Raw genomic sequence first — 18237 nt, 5'->3', positions numbered from 1 at the left:
GAATTTGAACAGTGAGGCTAGTTCATTTCTGCATTTATTCATTCAGTATTTACCAAGTTTCTTACACATTAGGCACCAGACTAGGTATTGGCATACAAAGATGAAAAGGACATGTCCCTTGTCTTTTAGAAGTTCTTGATTTTGTGGGAGAGGCAAATTGGAAACTATGTAGTGGTTCTGTAATAGAAATATGGAACCACTAGAGAAAGCTTCACAAAAGAGGAGGTTTTCGTAGATAAGGAGGGTTTTCAAGAAGGAAAAAGGAATTAGCATGTAGAGGGAACACCACATGAAGAGGCATGGCTGTGTGAGAAAGCCTGGAATATTTGAGGAATGGTGAGCCGTCCCATTGTGCTTTAACAGTCGGGGCACAGGAAGAAAATACAAGAGCAGGAAATGGAGAGGCAAACCGGGGTCAGATACGGAAGGGAACGCATCTCTTCCTATGAAACTGACACTTCGTCTTATAGTGTAGACAAGGGAGTCATTGAAAGGGCAGTGAGCATTACAGAGACATTCTATTATTTATGTTTTAGAAAGATCCATCTAGAAAACAATTTAAAGGATAGATTAGAAGAGACAGATTGAGGACAGGGACGCTGTTGCAATTCTATAGGCTGGAGATAGTACGCTAACTTGAACGATGGTAGAGGAAATGAGATATATTAAAAATAGAATCAAAAAGATTTCATGACAATTGAGTATAGAGAGTGGCTCTGAGGTTTCTGGGTTGGCAGTCTTGAGTGGGCAGGATGAGATACATAGGGGAACAAACTGAGGTAGAAGATAAGTCATGTTTGGGGCATGTTAGATTTGCGATGCCTGGGGGCATTAGAAATATCTGGCAAGTGGTTGGAAATACAAGCATGCAATTTAGGAGAGCTTTTTTGAAGGCTAGAGATCCTGGGACTCACGGACACGAAGGGTGATAACAGGCAGTTCTCAGCGTGAATGTGAAAAATAAAAGTAAGGCTGAGAATGGAACATAGTGACACTCGCGTTTAGAGGATGAGCAAGATTGTACAAGGAGCCAGCAAAAGAGATTAAAAAGGAGCTGTCAGAGACAGGAGGTGAATACAGCAAGGGAGTTCTAGGAGCATTTTAAGAAGGAAGGTGTGGCCAGCAGGTGACAACAAAAAAAATGAGAAAATTCTGACATTATGAGGAAGTTATCATTGACCTTGGCAATAGACGTTATTTCAGAGAGAAAACTGAACATGCCTGTGGGTTTAACGAAGTGAGAAAAGTCCTGATGAGAATGGAAGGGTTGGGGTCTCCAGCACAGGAGAGAGGGATGGAGGGAGACTGAAGATAATTTGGGGATAGCCAGAGTAAACTTTCCCGAGGTGGCCTATATTTTCATTTAGCGTAAGGGTAAAGGAGGTAGGTTAGGGACTTGAGAAGAAGAGGAAGTTTGGGATGGATATTTCAAGAGAAGGAAAGGGAGGTAATCAGAGTAGATTAGATACTGATTCCAAGTTTCTTACAATTCTTTTATCAAGATTCTTCCAATTCTTGCAATTCTTTTATCTGGGGAGGTGCCATCTGTGGGTGTTCCTGTGTATCAAGGGTCTTGCTAATGTTCAGACTGATGACAGAACCAGAGGAAACTCACCAACACCTCCTTTGTGTCTCTGATTTCCTCTCTTACAGTCAGGACAAGAAGGGTCATCCCAGCGGCCTACACCCACCCGCATTCCTATGTCAAAAGGTATGAAAGCAGGAAAACCAGTAGTGGCAGCTCCAGGAGCAGGAAATCTGACCAAATTCGAGCCTCGAGCTGAGTCTCAGTCTATGAAAATAGAGCTGAAGAAATCTGCAGCCGGCAGCACTACCTCTCTTGGAGGGGGGAAGGGCTGAGGGCAGTGGCTAAGGGGGTATGTTGTGCAGATGCTACTGCTGCCGTGAAAACGAACCTTCGTCTGTTAGTGCCAACTCTTTACATGTACTAATTTAAGGTTTCAATAGCTCGTTTATAAAATAACCAACTAATAACCATGTGTCTTTTCTAATCTGTACATTTGTTTCGATACTAGGGAATAGAACTAATTGGCAAAAATACTGTTTGCAGTGTGGTTTTTTAAGGACACTGGGCCTGAGGCAGGACCTGGCTTCTAGCCCAAGTTTTGCTTCTAGACAAGTGGACACATCAATCAGTTAACCCACCTGAGCCTCAGTTCCTTCATCAGTAAAATGCTGGATCACAAGATCTCCAAGGCTGGCTCCCATAGTTCTTAAATGTAATCCAAATTTAAAAGCCTTGTTCTACAAATTTTTTTTTTTCAAAAATGCTATTATGAAATAGGAAATAGTTTTAACAGTTGTCATTTGCCTCTATCAAGTCCTGAATTTGCTTCACGTGCTGGAAAAAACATCTCATGGCTATCACAGGGTCTGGACTTCTAAATTTTTCAAAAACAAAAGCCTCCAAGATGATTTCAGGAAATAAGTTCAACATGAAATAAAATGGAAATGAAATATGGAATCCCCAAAACAGAGTTTTACTTATTTGTGTGTGTGTGTTGTAAAAATTTTGGCTGCCTCCACAAGATTCCCAGAATTTCATAGACAATAATTTGAGAACCATTAATGTCAGACTCACACTCTATTCAAGTGTGCAACTGATTTAAATTGTGGGGCAGTTTGAATAGAGCTGCCAAATGGCCCTTTTAGCTCAACAGAGATTGTAATGGATAGCAAATAGCAGAAAGTAAATTCTCAGACATTAATGCCAGGGAGGAGGGGGCGCGGGGAATGACATCGTAAATATCTTAATTGAATTCAAATATTATCCTCACTCAAGTGTGGACTTAACTTGCAAATGTAGAACCAACTCATGATTTGGGATGTGTGTATCTGTGTGTGTGTTTGAGTGTGGTGTGAAGAAGTGATTATTCCTGTCAGTTTTCCTTGTTTGTATCATTTTCATTAATTTTAAGCATGCTTTTTAATAAGCATGAAACAGGGTGAATGCAAAATGCCAGGTGTCTTTGTAAGTAGATTAACCATGTTAAAGTGAAAATTGTGCTTCTTAGTCAAATAACCACAAATGAGCTCAAGGCTAATAACCCGCAGCTTAGCATACAAGGTCTCATGTCAGCAGCACCTTTGTCCAGTTTTTTGAGTCTATTGGGTGAAATTTACGAAAATGCAATTAACTACAAAGTTACAGATTTTTTTGTTTTTCCATTTCTGAATTGTGAGGGTCCTAACATTATTTGGATAGTATCTGTTCTTGATAGGTATAAACGGGCAGGTTAAAAAAAAAAAAAAAAAGGTGTGATCAGTGTTTATCATCATACTTCATGATAAAGAAGCCCTTCTCTAAGTTTATTTCCAATCAGATTTCCTATTCCTTGCAGAACTTGGACTCCAATGGTGGTAGATGCCTCACAGTATTTGTACTCACTTTAAGCAGATCTCTGTTACCTATTGCTCATCAGTGCTCAGCATATGTAATAAAAAATGTTGAGCAACCATGTTGCTAAAGACACGCCATAATAATGGGATTTTGTGGTAGAAGGAGAGAGAGAGAGAGACCAGGAAAATAGGTTGTTTATGAAGTAAGATTTCAAACAAGTTTAAACAAGAGATTTTGCCATTTAGAATACCAACTTGTATTTGATTAAAAGGGGAAAAAATCCCTTTGGTAAAGTGGATGGCCAACCCTTTCAAAACAAGGACATTCAAGTATTTAATGTTACTGCACCATAACATACTGAATTTGAGCAAATGAGGGTGTCAAAGAGCCAAACATTCCATTCCTTTTGACTCTACCTGCCATTCTGCAGTGATTTTTATCATAATGTTATTACCACTTGCTGTTTTTGCTCACATCATCTTACATGGTTTCCTCCTGAAGTCCGTACCATCAACAGGGAAAGTGCTCCGACAGACATAACAGTGCATGTACAGGATGTTTATACATCTGGACCTTGGAACAGAGCCACCTACAAAGTACAACTGCTAAGAATACCTGGCAGAACAACACATGCACTTTTCAGAAATGATAGAGAGCAACCACCATGACAGTTTTTTCTTTGTAATTTTAGAATCCACTCTACACTTATTGGGTAGATTTGCATTAAACCACATACTAGAAATGAAATCCACTGGGGATAGGAGGTGGAGGATTAAATGCACTCCAACTTCAGCTTTCATTTGTGAATATAATGTTTTTAAGATGCAATTTTATGTGCTTTTGTAGTACTGAATAGGATTACAACATTAGAGTCTTTTCCTTGTCCTGAAATGTATTGTCTAGTTAAATAAAAGGAGTCTCACCAGGACTGCTATGTACATCTGCTGCTTAGGTCCCACCCTGAGAAAACACAGGGAGAGGGTGCCATCTCCATAGACTGCAATGTGGATGGTGCCCCCGGGACCCTGCAGGGCACAATCTGCACAGCTACAGAGAGGCCCTGGTCCTCCCCTCCTGAGAATTATTTTAATGTGCTGACTATTTCAGCGCACTATAATGGTGGCCACTTAGTATGCACGGCACCAGAAATGTTCCTATATGGGACAGGGCCTTAAGAGTGTTTATCGTTTCTTGAAAATGTGAGCTTCATGTCTAGGGCATCTGCTTAGGCAAGGTTATTCAGTTTCTACTGGCATTTCTATTATATTTGCAGTGAGGACGGGTTGATGGGTGGCAATTGGGCTTACTTTAGAGAGTCTAGTGTATTCATTGAGGGTATTACCAAATCCCTTACATGAATATCTTCAAGAAATAAGAAATAGCTTCGATGTGTAGTCTAGGAGAAAAATGATTTGTTCAATTATATATATGGGAGAAATGAAAACATGTTGAAGACAGTAAGGCATAAAAAGAATTGAATTTCTCACTCCCTCATAGAGTCAGAATACTGGGGAAGAGGGACTTTCCTGTTTGGGAAAACCACAGGGTGAGGAGAGTGCACTCATGTGGGAAGTGGGAGGGCAGAGAGGGGAAGAGGGACACAAAGAGGATTTCCCAGTAAATTGGAATGTACTATTCCAAAATTTCCCCAACCCAGATAAAAGTTTAGTGTTTTCTTCCTACCTGGTCCTCCGGGGTTTCCAAGGAGGGGCTGGTGAGTTTGAACTGCCAACCTTTTGGCTAGCAACTGTATCACTTACCCACTATATCACCAGGGCTCCATGTTTATAACAGGGTAATGTAAATGCTGTTCCTTGCTGAGCCAAGTATTATACGATGATTACGTTTCTTTTTTCTTACCACTTTTCATTCTTCAAAAGAAAACGGCTTTGTTTTTCATCTGCTTGGTTTTCTGTGTACTTATCTTCTTTATTTTTCAAATGCTCCAATAGATGTGCCAAACATCTATCAATAATTTTTATGAACACTTAAACACATCCGTTTAATATTTTTCCCTGGAAGCCTTCCTAGTTCAGCCCTCTGTTTCCCTACTCAGTCTGGGCTGGTTGTCCTCGAGGCTGGCTGCACAGTTGTTGTCCTCTTGTCCTTTTGCCTATGTTAAATCCCGTTTCCTAGATTTCTTATCTTCTACTTTTGTTTACCTACCTATCATCCAGCTATGTGTCTATCTATCTATCTGATTTATCCATTTTTAAAGTACATCTTCCAGTAGTTTTTAGGGAAAAATCCTTCCCTCTCTTCCCTGGCACAGGCTACCTGCATTCTGGAAATAGATCAGGAGAGCTGGGATGAGAATCTCACACACAGTTCAGTTTGTAAACTTTTTCACTCCCCTGCATTCAGTCTATGCCTCATCCTTGCCCATTCTTGTGCCTTGGTCTAGAACTTCTCTGGGTCAGTTTTTCCAGGAAATAAATCTCTAGCCTCCTATAAGGGTGAGGGGTAGAGTTAGGTTGTGCTCCTCTGTCTTAGTGACCAAAACATCTATCTCCTTTGGTTCTCCCTCTACCTCTCTAACTGCTCCTCCTCAGTCTCCCTTGCTGGCTCCTTAGTTTATGCATACATCATAAGGGTTGATGTGCCCCATGTTCTACTGAGAACCATTTTCCTACTCTTCATACTCACTCTGGTTATTTTATGTACTCCTATGGCTTCAAGTAACACCCGTGTGCTGATGGCTCCCAAACCTCTATCTCTAACCCCATATCCAACTTCGTACTGCACATCTCCAACTCAACTTGTCTAAAAGCTGTTCTCATAACCTCTCCCATCTCCCTTTCAAGTCTGTTCCTTTTATTATTCTCATCTCAGCAATGATATCCTCATCTACCCAGTCACCTAAGCTAAAAATCTGTAATGTTGGGCTCCTCCTTCTCTCTCACCCACCAAGTAGAGTCATTCAGCAAGTCCTGAATATTCTAATCCCCTAACATCTCTAACAGCTGAACCCACCTTTCTATTCACCCCTTCACACACACACATTGCCTGAGTTGAGGTTTCAGTTACTTCTCGTTTAGATTACTCTGATACTCTTCCTGTCTGATCTCATACTGTCCAATTTCAAAATTCTCCGATTCATTGTTCACTCTGTTTTCCAAAGTGAAAACTGACCACATTGCTCCTGTATTTAAAAACCCAGAGGTTCCTCATTACATAGAGAATACAATGCCAACCCGTTGGTATGGCACGCAAGACTCTCTGTGACCTGGCCTCTCTACCTCTTCACTCCTCTGGGTGCCTTTCCTTTTCCCTTGTCCGGATCCCTGGACTCCAGGCTTATAGGATTGCTTGCATGTCATAGCATTCCACCCTTCCTTAACTTGCTCAGCTTGTTCCTTCTGCCTGGATTGCCCTTTCTCCTACCTTTATTTTTGGTGATTGTGTCCTTCTCTGTTTAAAACCTTTTTTAAAAATTGCCTCCTCTAGGAAGCCAAACTGTTATTTTAGAATCTGTCTTCGGGTTTAAAGGTCTGTCCATTGCTGTAAAAAGCTTGCCAGTCACTGTAGAGAAACAAAACCAGAGCTGAAGGATGGCAGGAAGTTTGGGAAGAAAGAAGTGTTTTTGCTTCCTCCCTTTTTTCCTGCAATGCAAGCCTGTGAGAATGACACGGAGGGAACTGACAAATCATGTGTGGAGAACATGAAGGTAAAGAGATGGTGGAATTAGAGGAAATCCGGTCACTGCTATTCTGGATAGTGTACATTACCACTTTTATTTCCTCCCAAAGACACAATGGCACGTAGTGGATGTAAAACAGCCAAGAGTCCTGGACTGGGGCATTTTCTTCTCTGAAGCCATCGCATGTACGGAAACTAAGGGGGCCTGAGAGCTTTCTGTGAGGTGTAAACATACTTGAATGAATTATGAATGGCCCTTTCCTCACCCTCTTTGACTCTCCCAGAGGAGCACCAAGGGCATTTTAGGAAAGACAAAGTTGCAGGTGATTTGTAATGAGCTTCAAGTTCATGAAGGACCCACTAAAACAGGGCACAGAGGATCTTATTTTAAAAGACCAAACAACAATAAAAAACAGGACTCAGATTTAGGATAGATATCAAGGTGTACATTCAGAGAAGGGGGATTGCTGAAAAATGGCCTAATACTCCCTTCTACCACCAAATATTGTGTAACGTTTGGCAAATCACCTTATCTTGGCTTATAGTTTAGTGTTTAATGATAATCTGTTATGATTCCAGTGTTCCTTCTTACAGCCATAATATGATACGCTTTGCTATTGTTTAGCAAGCAGCTTAAAAGAAACTGCTATGCTTTTTCAAAAGAACTAATGATTAACTGCTTATCTGGTAAAAGCATTGTTGACCTCTCTACTTGCACTAAGGATATGTATGTATGATGAAGAGACATGCAAAATCACAGAGCTCATTACAGCTGAACCAGACCTTAGAGATCAAGAAGATAATTATTGTTAAAGATAAAACAAAAGAAAAATCCTGAGCTTAGAGACATCTAATCATTTATTAATGATGAAACCAGGATCAAAAATCAGGTCTTCAGTTTCTCCCAGTTCATACATTAGTTCATATGATAAAACTACTTCAAGTGAGCCAAGTGTATATTCATACATAGACTAAATCACCCACACTCACTGGGCCAAAATAATATTGCCAAACAATTTTGAGATATTGAAATATTTACATAGAAACTATAAGCATCAAAGTTCTTCAACAATGCTTTGGTGAATATCGTTGTCCTTATCTAAGAAGCACAATGACGTCAATTTTCCATGCAATTTTGTGACCAGCCATAGACTTAGATTAACCTAGGCATTTAGCATCTGTGTCCAAAGAAAGTAAGAACATGAGCATGCTTAGCTCATATACTTATCTATTTTTTTTTATAATTAATGTTATTGGTGGGAGAATTATTTCAGATTTGATTGTATGGGGAAATAGAAATCTATGTGAGAGATAAAGGTTACGCTCATTGCGGTTGAGTCAATTCCTACTCATAGAGACCCTATAGGACAGAGTAGAAATGCCCCCATAGGATTTCCTAGACTATAATCTTTACAAGAGCAGATCACCAGGTCTTTTCTGCCACAGAGCAGCTGGTGGGTTCAGACTACCAACCTCTTGGTTAGCAGGCTAAGTGCTTAACCACTTCGCCACCAGGTCTCCAGGTAAGGATTCTAAACTAAAAACCAAACCCACTGCCGTGGAGTCGATTCTGACTCATAGCAACCCTACAGGACAGAGTAGAACTGCCCGCATAGAGTTTCCAAGGGTTAGCAGCCAGGAGCTGCACCACCAGGGCTCCTAGATAAAAATTCGATTGCTCCTAGATAAGTCATAACTGTGATTGCTGGTCACTCCTGCAACCTGGGGAGGTAAGGGAATGATTTGATCAATGGTAGCATGGGAAATGTTTTGGAAGGAAGCAAATAAACTATTAGGTGGTTGAGAAACCCCAAGAGAGCTTATATCATCTGGTTCAAAAGTTTCCTGGAGCAAATGACAGAACTGATTAGCGGAAGTATTTTTAATTAGCTGAGCCGAATCCAAAATAAGAAATACAATTCCAAGTCAACAGAGGAAGTTTATTGCATTTCCTATTTAAAACAGATGTTTTATCAGAACTCTGATTAATTTCTGAGTGTGATAATAACAGTACTGAACCCTAAAGCAGTTTATGAAAATGAGAACCTTAAAAGTAATAATATCTAGGTACTCCTACTTCTAAAAGGTATATAGAACATAGGACATTTTTGAAGGTGGATGAATTGCCCTGAGAGCAGCAAGTTCAATGCTGGGGTTTGATAGCTGGTAGAGAGAACAGCACTGCCCTAAGGTGGCACAATGCTCTCCAAGCAGAGGACCACAGAGCATGGAATACAGGCCATAAATCAGCCAAACTGATATAAAATCCAAGAGGAAATGTTTTACATAACATGGGGTGCAGTCTTCCTTGATGAAGCAGCCTTCCATTGCTGATGCAAAGTCCTGCTGTAGGTTGAACTTCTGCTATGTTTTATCTTAGGTGTGTGAACTTAGAGTCTAGTTATTAAAGTGATCTGGTCTCATTTACTAGAGCCAAACCAAAAAACCAAACCCAGTGCCATCGAGTCAATTCCGACTCATAGCGACCCTATAGGACAGAGTAGAACTGCCCATAGAGTTTCCTAGAGCAGATTTTGAAAATTCAGAGAGCTCAAGTGTTCCCTTGCAGAGAGTTTGGCAGAATATAAACACATGCATTGCTTGGGAGGGAAGCATTGACTTTCCAGGGAGTACATCTTTCCCACTGGACAGCCAAGGACCTTTCCTGAGAGGATTCAGAATTCCAACGTACTGCCAGGTTGCCCTACTTTAGCACTCAAGAGACAGTCCCCCCAAATTTCTCCCTAAATTCCATCTGGTGCATATAACTTTGGATCTCAAATAATCTGGCTGGCCAATAGTTCTGGAATACCACTCAAGGATGATGAATAGTAAGGTCAGAAATCAAGGCAAGTATAATTAGGAGTTGATAATATATTGAACTTCCTTTCCATGAAAGTTATCTAACAGCTATTGTAATAATTAATTCATAAACCACATCATTGCACGATGATGTCATAATAACGAATAATGTTTTTAATGTGTTATCTAAAATTTCTTAAGGAAGAATCATCAAGATAACATTTGAGACAAACATATACAGGAAAATGTCTGTAAATGTATTCTGGCAAACTGTAAATGCCAAAAGTACGGAGAAATTCAATTTCCCCATGTTTATATGTGTATTAAGATTTAGGGTTTTTTTTTTTTTCTCCGTCCAATTAGAAAAAAGTAACTTACCTCAGCAAATGTCTGAATATCAAAAGGCCCCAAATTTAAGTGCTTTGCTGTTTTGAATTTGCTAATAGAGAGGGTGACACATGGGATCACCATGAGTTGGAATGGACTCAACACAACTGATTTGAATTTTTTTGTTTGTGTTAATAGAGATGGTAATTAACTCTGGCCTTTTGTTCCAATCTGCCCGTTAAATACTCTAGAAATCACTGGTGTCAGAAAAATGATATCTGTAAAAAGAAAAAAAAAAATTATTACAGAATTACACCTGATTTTACCAAGGCGATTTAGGGGCCCCAAATGATCTATATTTGAGTCTTGTTCTGGGATGAAATGAAGGACAGTAGGAGCTGGAATGAAATTTGCTCACTGGCTTTATAACTTTAATACAATGTATAACATTATTTTATCAAATTATAAAAAAGACAGGATGAGACTTGGGAATGCTAGCACTTTTGGAAATTCTACCTTTTTTAAAATTTAAATATAAATGATGACATTACTCTCCAAAGCATTATTTTTCTTTTACTGGTAATCATGGACTCCACATGTATCAGATAGATTTCCTACGTAACATGCCACCACAAAATTTAATGGCTTAAGTTAACGTTTTTTATTTCTCAAAATTTTGTGTATTGGCTAGTTCAGCTGAGATTTGGCTAAAACATAGATAATAAAGATTTAATAAATCTGTTTAATAACTTTTAACTAATAGAGCCATTAGCATAAAGATAAAAAAAACCTGTTGCCATCAAGTCGATTCCAACTCACAGTGACCGTATAGGACAGAGTAGAACTGCCCTGATAGGATTTCCAAGGAGCTGTTGGTGGATTCAAACTGCTGACTTTTGGTTAGGCAGCCAAGTTCTTAACCACTGTGCCACCAGGGCTCCTAGCAAATAGATATTGTCTCACTACTTCTAAAAACAAGATGAAGTATATTTTCATGTATATAAAACAAAATACTTTAGGCTTAATTATATTCTTTTAAATAAAGTTTATATAATTTATACACAAAAATATTAAGCACTATCTTTTATTAAGTAGAATTTATATAAAATAAACTGTTACCTGATATTGTCAAGTATTTCTAAGACATTCCAGTTAGTAACATAATCTGATTACTAGGATTAGTATATATACCATTGATGGGCTGCCAGTTTGTTAATTTAAACACAATAATAAGATGTACTGGTTCACCCAGACCTTGTTTCTTCTATAGTATGGAGCCTTTTGCCGTATGTATTTTCACCAAATTCTAATTCTGAGAAGCGATTATTATTATTATGGAGAAGACAAAATGCTAGGATTAAAAGAAGGCAACTCTAGGAATTAAAGTTTATAGACTCAAAGAGAGCAGAAGATAATGTGGCAACACAGAAGTTAGGCCTGCAAGAGGCTTTACAGATGACCTCTAACTCCTTGGCAGAAACTTCCGGTGACCTACTTCAGAGAAGGCATATATAGGGTCACCAGGAGTCGAAGTCAACTCAACAGCAACTGACGTTTACTAGCCTAGCCCCAGATTTTGTAGTGAGGAAACAAGGGCACAGGTATTCTGAATTACATCCACATTAAGAACGATTCTGAATTTGACTCTTAAATTTGTGTTGTCTATGCTTTCTAAAGGGACAAAAACTGGAGAAGGTTCTTTAATTCTACCAGGGAGCTTTGAGAGCTAGGCCCTCTTTATATTGAAATCTACTAGAGAGATTAAAAAAAGAGAAAGAAAAAGTGGTTAGTAGAAAATACTTAATCTTAGACCTTGATTTCTAACTACATAGTATTTCAATTAATTTTTTGCCTGAAGCTTTTAAAATATTTCTAGGCACTGAACAAATTTAAGGAAATTCTTCAAATTGAAAGAATTTTTTAATGACAAACATGAGAATGATTTTAAGGGTTTCTGTTGTAGCGAAAAATTATGTGTGTCTTAAAGCTTTATAAAATCTTTGTAGCCAAATATTCCTAAGTATAATAAACGTATATATTTCGTTTTAACTTTGCTTGCTAGTATAATAAACGTATAATTTCATTTTAACTCTGCTTGTTTTTTTTTGCTAGTTATCTCAAATTCAAGCCAAAAGGTTGAGGGAAGGAATGGAAATAGTTCCACCTAGTGGTCATCTTGTGATAAAGATAATGAAACCAATTTAAAATATTTTCTTTTTTGACAAAGGATCATCTACCATACATAATTTGCATGAACTTATAAAATCATGACATAAATTTAATTAATGTTTATTTAGTTGTTAACTACTTAAGTAAAAATAAAATGAAAATCCTTGGCATTTGAAATTAAAGCAAAAATAATGGGTAGAAATTTCCTCACGCTATTGATAAATCCTGACGTAAGTTTCTGTATTCACTGGTATAACACTGCCATGTGTTGGCAGGGAGGTAATATATTTCTCAGGCAGAGAAACTAGCTGAGGTTTAGTTATTTTCTTTCATCTGCTCTGTATAATCTCAGGAATGGCAGGATTCTCTCATTTTTGCTCACCACTGTAATTCTATGCCTAGAACAGTGCCTGGCATGTAGGAGGGCCACAATAAATAGCTCTCTAATGAGCAAATGAAAAAATGATGACATATATTCATGGAGGCATAAAGGTTAATATAAAAACAAAATTTATCAAATATAAATATTAAAAATCTATAATGTGGCTGGCACTGTTCTAATTACTATTTCAATGTATTTTTTATTGACTTTTATAAAATATATTTAGGTTTCAAAGGATATACAGAATGTTGGCACTGGCAGAAATGAAACAGTCAAAAGCGAGTCATCTGGGTTTACTGAATTCTTAAAAATGAATAATGGGATATCCTTATTAAACTCAAATCCATACAGATAAAATAAGAAATTACAAAGGTGTAAATATTTTTCAGAACAGAAAGAATGCTATCTGGGGAACAGAGTTACTTACAGGAAGCAGTCTAGTTTCCTACTATGGGGCTTGTAGGTAGTAATTACTACCATTTTGTTCAGTTCTTTCCTTGGGTACAAAAATTGACTTAATATTGTTAGAATATTAGACATGGTTTCTAAAGGGCTTTAAGAATCTTGGAGATAAAGCACATATGCTGATAAAAAGTTACCTTAGTAAAGCACTGCAGGAAAAGTTATTGGGCTCATGTACATATCTGTTTTTGTTTGTTTTGTTGTTTAACATCATGGTCTCTTTTTGAAATGACGTATTATTGATCTTCACAGAAACTACTAATTTCAGTTCCAGTTTAAATGAAAATGTCATATCTTTCTTTTCTTTATAGAAAGCATCATTATTCACCAGTTACGTATGAACTCCAGATGAAATCGGAAACCAAGCACATACTGGGTGTGTGTACTTCCTCTTGATCCCTGTGAATGGATAGTATTTCTACAGCCTTCCATCACCACTAAGGTCCTCCATGCTACTGATTACTGGAAATAATTTACTACTTCCAGTGAATTTTTTTTTTCCAAAGATATAATGTAAAAGCTTAAAATGGCCTTGTTGATATGAAAATAGGTAGCAAGAGCAATTCAATCTTTGTGCCAAAAGAATTTTCTCTTCCTTTTGCAAAGCTTTCAGGTCCATGGGCACACGCTATGTTATTTATTTGGATAACACACTTTGTAACATGATTTTTCCCCCTAAAATGTTTCCTTTTTCATAGTCTATGGCACATATATCTGTAGAGTACACTGTCATTTCCTCAAAGTGTTGATTTTTTTGCACTCAGATGGTAACATGTTATTATTTTCATTTTTTAATGTGTTATTTCTGAAGGAAATAAAGTACAACATTCTTTATTTCCTGGGGTAAATTCAAAAGGTAAAATTTAGAAGCAGGAAATTCTGGAAAAGATTTTATCGTTGCTTGTATAATACTATGGTTCTGATGATGGTTCTATACTACACAAATAATGCTCCACTTAGGAGCTTAATTTTAAATCCGTAAAACCAAATTGTGAAGCTACTGTTTCCGGTTTTCTGTTGCCAAAATCCTGGATAAATTGATTTTCACATAGAACAAATTTATAAAAGGAGATGTGTGAGTTTAACCCATAACAGTTGCAGGAACAGTTTCAGACTGACAGCTCGGTTATATTTCTGTTTGCATTATTTACTTCTAAGTACATGGGTAATAAGGCTAGTGATATCAAGATTTTCTCACAACTTACCCACATGAATATAAAAACTGACTTAGATAATGTCAGCATTAAAAAAAAAATCACCAATGGCATTCTAAGATAGAAAATTTTTTTTCTTCTTGATAGTTGATGATTTTGACAAATCTTCAAAATCACATATACCAGCATGTTGGAGAATATATTCTTTAAAGATTAAAACAACAAGAAGATTCATTACTCAATTATCAACATAAAAGCTGCTTTGAATTTAGGCGTATGTGAAAATGTGCATCTGAAGCCTACATGAAACCCTAGTAATTTTTTTTTTTTTTAGTCTTTGTTAATGTGGACATGTTTTCAATAAAGTCTTTAAAGATAACACCAAGACAAATTAAGAGTTGACACTTCAGTTTCTGATTGCAGAAATCATATAACTTTACTGAGATTAAATAAAGAATGCTTTTTGAGTGTCACAAGGATAACTAACAGCCACACAAGAAAGACCGTTGGCCTATTTCTCCGGTGTACAGGCTATATCCGCGCTCAGAGAGGGGAATCCACGCTGACTCTCTGGAACAGAAAAATTAATGTTGGATTTCTTCCTTGTGTAACCCGGAAAAGTTTTCAAGTATACTTTTGTGAAATTGATAAATCATATTCAGTATGTATTATAAATTAAATGACTATGTTTAATGTTAAAATTATCTTGGATTTTCCTAAGTAAGAGAAATGCTAGAATAGGCTTGTCCTAGCTTGAATGATTGTGACAGCATCACCTGACCCACAGAGCTTTTGGTTACTGATTAAGAATTAACTAGGGTGTGTATGTGTGAAAGTTTTTTAAATTGTCGTTACTGGGTTTTGTTTTCCAAAAATGCTGAGCTGTAATGGCATTTTCAATTGAAAAAGGGTTTTATTTAGTATTGGTATATATTTTGACTTACAGTTAAGTTGCTTATTTGCCAATGTTTATACCTCTGATGGAAAAATATTCTGAAATATCACAGATAACATTTGCAGCAAATAACTTTTTTCTTAACTCGTGGGAATATTATTTCACTAATAGTGAAAAGTACAAGATTTTAAATACTTCTTGACTTTGAATTTAACATTACAAGTAATTTATGTATATTTGGATCTGAAGTTGTGTTTCTACTGAGCTTTAATGAAATTTGGTATTTGCAATGAAGAATGATGATGCAATCAGAGTCATCAAACGCTCAGCCTTTTTTTGTCTAAGCACCATGATTAAGTCCTGTGTCTTAACCCAAATGGGATCGAGCTGAGTCATAGATGACTAAAAGTAATCAGATTAATTTTAAAATAAAACAATAGAATATGCAAAATTAACAGAAAACAGAAGAACTGAACAGTTAGATCCGTATCTAATGAATAAGCAAACAAGCTCATAAGTAGTTATATCCCAACATCCGTATTTAATTGAAGAAATTGCCCTACATGCAATCTTGGTACCATTCTAGGCTCACATAATTTCTACATCTTTTATTGTAAATATATATCCAATCATCAATCTAAATGGGAATCATTTTTTGAATGAAATAATTGGAAATATTTCCTGAAACTTAATATTTTTAAAAAATATCATAATCGGTGCTTCCAGCTCAAGGTGCCACAGATGAACTAATCCATACTTTTGCCTTTTCTTTTTGAGAGTGCTTTTTGAAGGTATCTTCTGTAGACTTAAAAAAACATATTTCATAAATATTGGATTCCAATGAAGATAGTGGATAGAGTAAATATTCTGGAAGTAGATGCCTGGAATATCCAAAAACATGAAGAATTCATTATATCCTAGGACAACCATAAAAACAAAACAACTGGTTTATGGTGTGGAATATCTAGTTTGAGCGTTAACAGAGATACCAACACTATGGAAATAACTCACAGCTTCTCAGAGTCAGCGGCAGAGCAAGTGTAAGTGGTGTGTATCAGGCCATGAAGTACCTTTGTGTCCTTTCTCCTTATGCTGTGCTTGGATTCTCATGAAAATGCATAAAAACATGGCCAAACTACGACATGCTCATGAATTTGATGTGCAGCAAATCTAAAAATAACAACAGTGTAAAATGGAAATTTAAAAAAAGCACAAATGGCACCTGAGGCATATGTCCCCCTCTGGGCCCCCAGAGCCACGTCTCTGCTAAAAATAGTAAGTAGAAGGTAAAGACGAAAACAAAAATTGTAATAAATTTATAAAAATTGGGAGAGTTTGGTAGAAATAACTTTGTCTTAGTGACTATCAATATCTATTTTCTTAAATTTTCAGCATCTACTCTATAATTACAAGATGTGATGATAACAGTGTTACTTAGGGAAAATGCTGTAGATTCATAAATTTGAACAAAAATGTTATAGGTGCCGTGACATTTCTGGTGTTATTTTTGGATATATTATTTTGGGAGTTTTACCCTACCATTGGCAGATTTTTGCTCTTTTAATAGTACAAATGAGCATTTATTTAATCCAGATTTTGTTTTAAAAATACCAAGCATTAGCTTTATCAATATAAGAGGCTTACAGTATGATCATATATTCTTAGGATTTTTGTAGGCTTAGTGGACTTTAAAAAACAAAAGAGTGCATTCAGTAGTTTTGAAAGACATTCTATCTTCACAGCACTCTTAATTTTGTCTTGTTTGAGTTTTATTAATTACACGAAAAGTTTATTATTTTTCACTGAAGCCAAGTGAATTTACTAATATGTACTTGTCTTTTATATGTAATACCCTGCTTCCAGTTCTTTACAGATTATCGAAATTACTTAACAAACAAGACATTCTGTTTCTTCCCAAGTCAACCATGTTTATTAAAATCTCACCAGAGTGAGGAAAAAGGACAATTGTAATATAAAAGCATTGTGAAATATTCTTTTTTGAGTTGAAACACAATCTTCATAAAATTAAAATCATTTAAAATGAGTAGTCAACCTCTCATTTAAAATTGTTTGCTTTAAAATTAACATTTTCTATGAATATAGTCACTTTCATGGTGCATAAGCAGAAGCAGTACAGCAGCTTTGGAGGCCGGTGAAATTAGGTCTCCCTCAAAAAGCCAAGAATCAGGCAGCTTTAGAGTCTGCCAAAATGAGGGATGCCTTTTCTTCTGAGTTACATCATAGTTTATTTAGTAGGATGACAATGACAAGACACCACAAATGAAAACTGGTTAAAGGGTTTCACTCACCCCTTTTCCTTCACCAAACACATTGTCAATGGACATTCAGATATCACCCACACTGCTTCTGCTGTCAATCTACAGGTAGACTTCTTAGCAGAGCAAACATTACTACGTTTTTTCAGCAGTACACAGCCCAGCCTTTGCAGAGCCAATTGGGTAATGGTTCCAGCAAAGTTGGGTGGGGGTATGGGTGGGATTGTGCTCTGATGCCTTCTATTTATCAATTCTGTGGCAGAACTGGTAGGCTCGTAGCTACTTCCAGCCCTAACTTGGTTTTGCCTTATTTGGAACAAAGAAGTGGGTTTTTCCTATTTATTATTTAAAGATAGATCTATCAAAAAATTAGACAAGAAGGCTGTCAAAACCAAGATGTTTTCTGCAGGAGAGTTGCAGGTCAGTGAGCAACTGGGGATCTCAGACACTCCATGGGGTCTCTTACGACAGGCAGTGTACTGTATCTGCTTAAATGGGTTTTTCTCTTGACCACTGTTAGATTAAATGAATCACCTGAGCTGCTTAGTTTGAAAGCTATTGGTCCAATCCCCAGGGGACCGAGACCACGGTCATAAAAATTGCAAAGGAAGGAAATGTCTCCAGTTTTGTTTTCTTTTCATTTCCCATCCACTTGTGCTCCACCAACTAGCTGAGGTCTACTCTCTCAGGAAGAAGAGAGAGGAGAAAATGGATTCTTTGTACCTTCATCCCCTTGAGCTCAGGGATAGAGTCACCCTTAATGAGCAACA

General features: G+C 37.1%; 1 protein-coding gene across 11 annotated transcripts in view; it reads left to right on the top strand.

The window, feature by feature from the left end:
* Positions 1 to 17210, top strand: part of FILIP1 (filamin A interacting protein 1) — a 244741-nt gene extending 227531 nt beyond the window's left edge. For 9 of the 11 annotated variants that reach the window (XM_049895754.1, XM_049895744.1, XM_049895726.1 and 6 more), the window contains one exon: positions 1654 to 13410. In XM_049895754.1, coding sequence (XP_049751711.1) covers positions 1654 to 1860 — 207 coding nt within the window. In that variant the 3' untranslated portion in view covers positions 1861 to 13410. Of the gene's footprint in view, positions 1 to 1653; positions 13411 to 13453 lie in introns of those variants that run through there. The other 2 variants (XM_049895764.1, XM_049895773.1) reach the window with 2 other exon arrangements.
* Positions 17211 to 18237: the final 1027 nt, after the last annotated feature.

The sequence above is a fragment of the Elephas maximus genome, chromosome 1 (assembly GCF_024166365.1).
Source record: "Elephas maximus indicus isolate mEleMax1 chromosome 1, mEleMax1 primary haplotype, whole genome shotgun sequence".
Lineage (NCBI taxonomy): Eukaryota > Metazoa > Chordata > Mammalia > Proboscidea > Elephantidae > Elephas > Elephas maximus.
The sequence above is the reverse complement of the archived record's forward strand: the minus strand, read 5'-3'. Positions and strand labels throughout refer to the sequence as shown.